The following is a 9,786-nucleotide window of genomic DNA, read 5'->3' as shown; positions in this document are numbered from 1 at the left end:
GTTTCAGGTAAAATCTTTCCTACCTCCTTTTCTAGTTGTTTTTGTTTATAAAAAAAAGGAAGAAAAAAATAGAAAAATAAAAACAAAAATAGATATTAAACTGAAAAAAACAAAAAAAATCACCTTAAATGCTCTTTGCTTTTTTATTTTCTGGGAATGTTCGTAAAAAAAAGGAAAGTCCAACCCCTTTTGATGAATACATTCTGCTTTTTATAGCCTAAATTACATGTTTTTTTTGCTATCTTTCTTGCGTCTCTGTTGTTTGCGTGTCTTGCAGGTGACGATGCAAGTTGGGAATGGCGACATGACCGTGGCGGTGGCAGACGCGCGGAGGTGGCGGCTGGCAAGTCAAGGGTCAGAAGTCCCTAGGTGTGGCGCACCTAGGGTTATGGTGGCTGCTTTGTTTTTTTCTGAAAATGGGCTAAGGTATTTTAGGTATTGGGTTGTATTTGGGTTTTGGGTATTGGCTATTGGGCTGGGCTTGGGTTAGTCATTGTTTAGGTTTGTTGTTTGGGTTGTGGTGTATTGGGTTTTTGGGCCCCGGGTAAAATTGGGCTTGTACAGCTGCCCCTCTTTGCTCGTTGTTGTGTAACGAGAACAGAGCAAAGACCAAGAAAGACCAAATTTGCCCGGTCTCGCCGAATCTTAACTTCTTTGAGTGCTTCTCTTCTTCAAGTAGCTTCATTCCAGTCCACCATGCCTTGTTACTTCGATCCACTCCACTACAACTTCAAAAAGAGATATGACTTATGGCTTCAATCTACTTTTCTGCGACTTTAGAGGGGTGAGGTTTGTGGTTCTAGTCTGTTCCATCTGTGCTAGGGAAATAAGGTTCGTCAAGGAAGTAAGATTCGCTGTTGTAGCTTCAATCTGTTCCACTACAACACCAGGGCAGTAAGATTTACCGTTGTAGCTTCAATCTGTGCCATGGAAATAAGGTTCGTCAGGGAAGTAAGATTCGCTGTTGTAGCTTCAATCTATTCCATTGCACCGCCAGGGAAGTAAGATCCGCTGTTGTAGCTTCAATCTGTTCCACCGTACCGCTAGGAAAGTAAGATCCGCTGTTGTAGCTTCAATCTTTTTAGCCGCAATGTCGGGGAAGCAAAATCCGCTGTTGTAGCTTCAATCTGTTCCACTGCACTGCTAGAAAAGTAAGATCCGCTGTTGTAGCTTCAATCTGTTCCACTGCACCGCTAGGAAAGTAAGATCCGCTGTTGTAGCTTCAATCTTTTTAACTGCAACCTCAGGGGTATGAGTAACTCCATTGATCTGCTCTCTGGGGAACATGACCTGTAAAGTCCATTTTATGAACCTATTTATGCCTAATGATTAGGATGCCATGATGATAAAAAATGAATCAAATGCTCCTAACAAAACGTGTATGAATGATGTTTGCATGAATGCAGAACGTCATTTTTCTGAGAATGATCTCTCTTTATTAAGGTTTTATCACTGGCAATCTCCAAAGAAACACTTAATCAGATTGCCCCCCACTGTAAACTTCAAAGTTCAATACACTGGATACAAAATTTGTATCATCTTTTACCGCTGTGACCCAATGGTAGAAAAATATGACTTTTCACAATCCTATCCTATTGTAATTTAAGGATACAGAATATGAAGCTCTTTGGTTTTTCCTCATTCCCAGGGTGTCGTACCAAATGTTTATGCACAATTGTAACACTTTCTCTTCTGAGAAAACCTCTTTTTATCACTCGATGATCATTGCTTGTTTGTTCATTGAAGCTTTATCACCAACACGACATCTTGTCATTTTGTTCAGTCAATGTTTGGACAACAAAATCCGAAAGGATAGCCTTAATTTAAACTTTTCATTTTTAGATATTTCAACCTTCAAACCTGGTGTGTTCTAAATAATAGTCCTATTTCAGGTTCTTGTATTATTTAGAAACTTCTAGAGTAATATGCAAAACTTCTTTTGTGAAAGTATTATTAGTCCATTAATCATTATTCCAATGCAACATGCTTGCAAAAGATCATAACGATGGATAAAAATAGAATTGGTTTAGGAGCCTAGCTCGAAATAAATTATCAAGGATAGCAAGAATAAAAGAGAAATTGATTGGAACACATATCTTGAAAAAGAATGAAGTATTCCAAGAACAACAAATTCAATATAAACAGTATAAAGATTAAGTGCCCTAGATATCGCAGCTTGAACTTCTCTGTCTAAACTCTTTGAAAGACCATTCTGAGTTTGACATGTGTTTGGGAGATCTTCAGTACTCTGTCGATGCCCCAAGATGTTACTTTCCTTTTCCTGTTGATTCAAGTAAAGCAAGATCATCACATGCCCCAATCTGATCAAAATTTGAGCCGCCCTTTTTGGGTTTTCAACTCAAATCCCGTTTAGTCTCAAGGCCCCCTTTACGGGTTTTCACCTTGGTCTCTCCCCCCTTTTTTTTGAAAGTGTCCTTTGCGGGTTTTCACTTTGATCCCTTTCCTTCTTCAGGTGAAATATTTCTTAACCGAGTCTGAGTTCACAGGGTTTGGTAGGCTTTTACCATCCATCTCACTCAAAATTAAAGCTCCTCCAGAAAAAGCCTTCTTTACAACATAAGGTCATTCCCAATTTGGCATCCGTTTCCCTCTAAAGTCCTTTTGTAGAGGAAGGATCTTTTTCAACACCAGGTCTCCCTCATTAAATTCTCTGAGAGGAACCCTTTTGTTATAGGCTCGCATCATTCGTTTCTGAGACATCTGACCGTGACGAATAGCTTTTAACATCTTTTCTTCTACCAGGTTCAACTGATCATATCGAGATTGAATCCATTCAGCCTCATCCAACTTTAGTTCGGCTAATACCCGGAGAAAAGGAATTTCAACTTCAATGGGTAAAACTGCTTCCATCCCATAAACTAGAGAAAAAAATGTTGCCCCAGTAGAAGTCCTAATAGATGTTCGATATGCAAGGAGAGCGAAGGGCAATTTCTCATGCCAATCCTTGTAGGTTTCAGTCATTTTCCCTACAATTTTCTTGATATTTTTGTTAGCCGCCTCCACTGCATCATTCATTTTTGGGCGATACGGTGATGAATTATGGTGTCTGATCTTGAAATGACTACAAACTTCAGCTATTGAGCTGTTGTTTAAATTTAGCGCATTGTCAGATATAATTCTTTCAGGCATCCCATATCGACATATAATTTCTTTTTTCAAAAACCTGCTAACTGCTGACTTTGTGACGTTAGTATATGAAGCAGCTTCCACCCATTTAGTGAAACAGTCGATAACCACAAAGATGAAACGATGTCCATTAGAAGCCTTTGGTGATATTGGCCCGATGACATCCATTCCCCACATGGAGAAAGGCCATGGAGAAGTCATAACGTGAAGAGGTGAAGGAGGCGCATGCATTTTGTCACCATAAATTTGACATTTAGGGCACTTCTTGACATAATTAATGCAATCTCCTTCCATGGTAGACCAATAGTACCCAAATCTCATAATTTGTCTGGCCATCATGAAGTCATTGGCGTGCGTCCCACAGATACCTTCATGGACTTCTTCTAAAATTTTCTTGGCCTCTACAGCATCCACGAATCTCAACAATACTTGATCCTTTCCCCTCTTATACAAAATCTCTCCATCTAGGACATAATCAATGGCCAATCTCATCAATGTCCTCTTATCATTTTCCCTTGCCTGGTCGGGGTGTTCACGATTCTTTACATATCGCAGTATGTCTTGGTATCATGGATGGTCATCATTTTCCTCTTCCTCAATACTGTAGCAAGGAGCTGGGGTCTCATGAATGTTGATTTGAATAGGCTTCATGTCTTCTGGTTTGTTCACTTTGGTCATAGAGGCCAGAGTGGCCAAAGCATCAGCTATCTGATTTTCATCTTACGGAAGATAACAAAAAGTGATACTGTCAAACTCCTCAACCAATTCCAAAACCAATTTCCGATAGCGGATTAACTTTGGGTCTCTCGTTTCCCATTCCCCTTTGAGCTGGTATATTACCAATGCAGAATCTCCGTATACCTCTAGTATCTTAATTTTCCGCTCTATGGCTGCCCGAATGCCCATAATGCAAGCTTCATATTCAGTCATGTTATTAGTGCAATCAAAATCCAATTTACTGGTAAAGGGATAATGATCTCCATTAGGGGACACAAGGACTGCCCCGATTCCATTGCCTACAGCATTCACTGCTCCGTCAAAGTTTAGCTTCCAAAGGTGATTTTCATGGGAATCTTCTTCAGCGGTTGCCACATACATCAAATCTTCATTTGGAAAATCAAAATTCAGAGGTTCATAGTCCTCTAAAGCTCTGCTGGCCAAAAATTCTGCTATTACGCTCCCTTTGATGGCCTTCTGATTTAGGTAGACTATATCAAACTCAGAGAGTAGGATCTGCCACCTAGCATTCTCCCATTCAACGCAGTTGACTCCATCATATACCTTAAAGGGACTAACTTTGAAATTAACCAATTTGTATGATAGAACATGTATTGCCTCAATCGTCGTGTTGTCTAGATCAGGGCACAACATAATTTTTCAATGAGCGAATATCTCATTTCACAGTCAGTAAATTTTTTGCTGAGATAATAGATCGCCTTCTCCTTCTTCCCCGTTTCATCATGTTGACCTAGTACGCATCTGATAGAGTTATCGAACACTGTTAAATACAGGATCAGTGGTTTATCTGGTCTAGGCGGCGACAACACTGGAGTATTGGACAAGTACTATTTTATCTTGTTAAAAGCCTCTTGGCATTCTTCATTCCACACACCTAGATTATGTTTCTTTAGAAGACGAAATATGGGGTCACATTTCTCGGTCAATTGCGAAATGAATCGAGTAATATAATTCAGCCTTCCTAAGAAACCTCAAACTTTTTTCTGAGTACGTGGTGGAGGCAAATCTCGAATTGCCTTGACTTTGTTTAGGTCTATTTCAATCCCTTTTTCACTGACTACAAACCCCAGAAGCTTTCTTGACCTAGCTCCAAAGATACATTTGGCTGGATTGAGTTTGAGTTAGAACTTTCTTAATCTTAAGAATAAATTTCTTAAGACTAGCACATGTTCTTTTTCCGTCTGGGATTTTGCGATCATGTCGTAAACATATACTTCAATTTCCTTATGCATCATATCGTGAAAGAGGGTCACCATAGCTCTCTAGTATGTGGCTCACGTATTTTTCAACCCGAATGGCATCAATTTATAACAAAAGGTTCCCCATAGGGTTATGAAGGTGATTTTCTTCATATCTTCAGGATCCATATTAATTTGGTTATATCCTGAGAAATCGTCCATGAAGGAAAACATTGAATGCCCTGCCGTGTTGTCCACTAGGGTATCAATGTGAGGTAAGGGAAATTATCTTTCGGACTACCCTTATTCAAATCTCTATAATCTACACGCATCTGTACCTTTCCATCTTTCTTAGGGACGGGTACAATATTGGCCACCCATTCTGAATACTTAACCACCTACAGGAACCCAGCATCAAATTGTTTTTGAATCTCCTCCTTTATTTTTAGTACCACATCAGGCCTCATCCTCCGAATTTTTTGCTGAACAGGCTTGAAATCTTCTTTTATAGGAAGACAGTGTACTACAATGTCGGTACTCAGTCCGGGCATATCCTGGTATGACCTCGCGAAGACGTCTTTAAACTCTCAAAGTAACTCAACGAGGTCTCGTTTTGCTTCCTCAGCTATGCATGTTCCGATCTTCACCACTTTTCCCTCCTCCAGAGTCATATCTCTACCGTCTCCTTGTGAGGTAGGATTTGTTTCTCCTCCTACTCTACCATCCTCAACAAGTCCAAAGATAAGTTACTATCTATGTTATCTTCAAAGTCTTGAGATCCCTCTAAACACATATCTCGTTCAAAAGGGTTTTCCGAGTCCATAGTAGAGTCACTCACATCATTGATATCTGGGGACCTATTATAGGTACAACGAATATACAAAGAATGTATGAATTTAAGCATACTTATGGTATGATCATGAATTAATGAATGAATGATTTGAAAGAATCCAAAATGACTATTCATACAAAAATAATGAATCTTGAAAGAATATCTGCTCAAAAATAATTGCAAAGATATATTTCATTAAAATAACGATGTTCAGACATATGCCCATATCACAAAAAGTTCCCATTGTCTCTAGGCTAAAACAACAAGCATGTTTTGAATATTACTCTGAGAAAGCTCTAAAAACTTCAGGTATTTCTTCTACAGTCCAATTATTTAGAACACTCTCAGGTTTATAGGGACGTATATCTAACATAATCCCTTCTTCATTCGTCTCCTCATGTATGGTGTTGATGCTCTCTTCCCTCGGCACACTTCTCTCGTGATGAATGATTCCCCCTGACACAAAAGTTTCAGAAATGTAAGGAATTATCATGGTTTCCCATTTAATCTCTTCTCCACTCAGGCGTGCTCTTCTTCTTTCTTGTCTTTTTTCTAACTCTTTCCTTCTTTGCTTTATGTTTGGCTTATATCCTAAGGCAAAGCGATCCTGTTTTTCCTTCAGCACTGGAGGCTCAATTCTTCCTTGGAGACATCTCCCTAATCCTCTTTCGGGTAAAGCTCATTTTTCCACCAACAATTGTAACCCCATCTTCATGGTCTTGGATATTTTTGGTATTAGAATTTTACGATCCTAAGAAATAAATGTTACGTTTACAAACTCCAAAGATCGAAAGGAGCATTCAACTGCTTCATTATTGGCTTCCACATAAGGTGCATCGTTAGCTATAGCCGCTATGATATCCTCCTCAGCATTTATTGTCACCAACCGACCCTTTGACACCAACTTCAGCTTCTGATGTAACAATGATGGTATTGCCCCCGCCGAATGTATCCACGGCCTTCCTAACAAGCAATTATAGGAGGGTTTAATATCCATTACGAGAAAATCTACTTCGTAAATAGTTGGGCCGATCAATAATGGAATCTCGATTCTCCCCGTGACATTTCTTTCTGTGCCATCGAATGCCCTTACTATATTTTGGCATGTCTTCATATACGAACTACCCACAGGCAACCTGTTAAGTGTGGATAGAGGCAAGACATTCAATGCCGACCCGTTATCTATCAAAACTCCTGGCAAAGTATACTCTCTGCATCGGGTGGTAATATGCAAAGCCTTAGTGGACCCCATGCCTCCAGGTGGTATCTCGTCATCATTAAAGAAGATAAAGTTGTCGGTGCTTATGTTGTTGATCAGCCGATCTAACTTGTTGACAGAGATGTCGTTGGCCACATAGGTTTTATTCTGCACCTTCATCAACGCTCTTCGATGCACTTCAAAACTTAAAAGCAAGGCTAACACGGATATGCGAGCAGGTTGTTTATGCAGTTGCTCCATAACACTATATTCACTGTGCTTCAGAAATTTGAGGAACTCCTTGGCTTCTTCCTTTTTCACTGGCTCGGTCATAGGTAACACAGGCTCGGTTATTTTTTTTTTCTTTCGCTCCGTCCCTATAGCCTTTTCCTTTACGATTCGACTGAGGATTTATCAAATCGCAGCGTTCCCACCACGCGTATAAGAACCCATGCCATGATCCTCTTTTGCAGTACTGGCTGAAACTTCCTTTCATTAAATGGTTGTGTTGCACTCATAGTTCCACAGGACTTTTTTGTTATCCTTGTAAAAGAAAGCTGCGGGCTTCTGAATTATTATCTTCGGTATTACTGGCACTCCCACCTCATTATTCCTTGGTCGCGAGATGATGACCACGGGATGGTTTACTTTCAGAACCCTTGTCGTTGATTCCGATGCGCATATGTTTCCTTCTTCTTGGACCTCTTCGTAAAACTTCATTTCTTTGTCATCCATCATACTTTGAACGAATGCTCTGAACTCCGTGCACTTCTGGATCACATGCCCCTCTTCGCAATGAAACTCGCAATAATTTCTCGTCTCCTTGCACCTCCCTTCTAAACCCGAACTGATTATCCCCCTTTCTACCATTTTCCTCAAGACCCATTTTAGAGGGGTTCTTACTTCTTCGATAACTGCCTTGACTTTTCTTTCCATGTTTCCACTTATCATGTTTACCCCTTTATCAGCATGCTAGGCAATAGATTTTCCGCACTGGATGGATCATCAATCCTGACAACACCCATACTGATCAGCTTTTCAACCAGCCCTTTGAAGGCTGTGCAATTCTCTATTGAATGCCCCGTAATCCCCGTATGATAGTTGCATTGTGCATTAGCGTCATACCATTTGGGGAACGGAGGTTGTAAGGGCTTTAAATAGAAAGGGGAGACAATATGTACATCAAACAAGCTTTTATACAACTCTCTATATGGTACCGGAATTGGCGTGTACTGAAGCTTTTCCGTATTCTGTCTTGTGCCGGATTCCTGTCTTGATGAACCTTGTTGATTAGTAGCCACCTTTTCTGGTTGGTTCACCGTGATCGATTTTGAGTAACCCTTGTTATAGGTGCTCATGTTGTTTACCTCATTTTTTTTTTCTTCGGAGCTGACCTTCAGTTACTTTCTCTAGCCTCGATCTTCTCATTTTTTATGGCATTTTCAATCATGTCTCCGTTCATAACTATGTCAGAAAAGCTTTTCGTGGCACTTCCCAGCATATGAGTGATAAACGGTGCCTTCAATGTGTTAATGAAGAGTATTGTCATCTCTCTTTCTAGGAGTGGTGGCTGGACCTAAAAGGCAACCTCCCTCCATCTTTGTGCGTATTGCCTGAAACTTTCGTTAGGTTTTTTCTCCATATTTTGCAGAGTAATCCTATCAGGGACCATATCGACTACATGACTGTATTGCTTCATAAATACTTGTGCTAAGTCCCTCCATGAACTAATCTTGGTACGACTTAATTGATTGCACCACTTAAATACTGCCCCTGTGAGGCTGTCTTGAAAGCAATGTATAAGCAGTTGGTCGTTGCTAATGTATCCAGTCATATGCCTACAAAATATGGTAATATGAGCTTCAAGACAACTGGTCCCATTGTATTTCTTAAATTCTGGCATTTTGAATTTATGGGGAAGTACCAAATCCGGGACCAAACTTAAGTCTTTAGCATCAATCCCCTGATAATTCTCAATACTTTCTATTGCCCTGAATTTTTCTTCTAGCCATTTACATATTTCCTCTAGCTGTTTTGGCAATTCTTCTTTTGTTTTCTCTTTCTCAGCCACTTCGTCGAAATCGGGGACAATGGGATTGGTAAGGTTCTCTCCGGGGCTAGAACCTAACCCAGTTTGGAAGTTAATTGGTAATGAGGTGCCAGCCTGAAACGACTGAGGCCTAATTGTAACAGAAGACCTGCGTGGGTGTATATCAGCTTGGGGCTGTACATGTGGAGGAGTAAAGTCTAGAGGGTATAAAGGTCCATCATTATCTCCTTCTTCAACATTAACTATGGGGTCCTTTCCTTTGTCATTTCCCCCAACTAAAAGTTGTGTTAGCTGAGTCATCATGCTTCTTTGGGACTCCGCTATCTTTTCTGCTAAATCTTGCTGAATTTTTTCCAGCCGCTCTTGCATTTGGTCTTGCATCTCTTTTTGGAGCTGTTCAAGCTTTTCTAATCTTTGATCCATGTTCTTTGATTTCGCCCGAGTACCGTAGAGGTGTTGATTTTCCAGGTTAACAGAAATAATTTTATTTAATTAAGATCTTTTAATGGTCGTTAATGCATATGATGTGATGCAATGCATGAAATGAATACAAAAAAAGGCATCAATTCTAATTCAATTTCATTTTGAAAACTTTACTAGAAATCAAAGTTCTTTACATAAGATGGATTACATATACGGCTTA

General features: G+C 39.9%; 1 protein-coding gene across 1 annotated transcript; it reads right to left on the bottom strand.

Moving 5' to 3' along the window:
* Positions 1–8,669: 8,669 nt before the first annotated feature.
* LOC105781674 (uncharacterized) lies at positions 8,670–9,566 on the bottom strand. Its single transcript, XM_012606188.1, has one exon. It carries the CDS (start codon positions 9,564–9,566, stop codon positions 8,670–8,672), a length of 897 nt encoding a protein of 298 aa, XP_012461642.1.
* Between the last annotated feature and the right edge of the window lie 220 nt (positions 9,567–9,786).

Source organism: Gossypium raimondii, chromosome 13 (genome assembly GCF_025698545.1).
Source record: "Gossypium raimondii isolate GPD5lz chromosome 13, ASM2569854v1, whole genome shotgun sequence".
NCBI lineage: Eukaryota > Viridiplantae > Streptophyta > Magnoliopsida > Malvales > Malvaceae > Gossypium > Gossypium raimondii.
The sequence above is the reverse complement of the archived record's forward strand: the minus strand, read 5'-3'. Positions and strand labels throughout refer to the sequence as shown.

Excerpts from the sequence above, each read along its gene's own strand:
- LOC105781674 (XM_012606188.1), bottom strand. The coding sequence starts at position 9,566 with ATGGATCAAAGATTAGAAAAGCTTGAACAGCTCCAAAAAGAGATGCAA.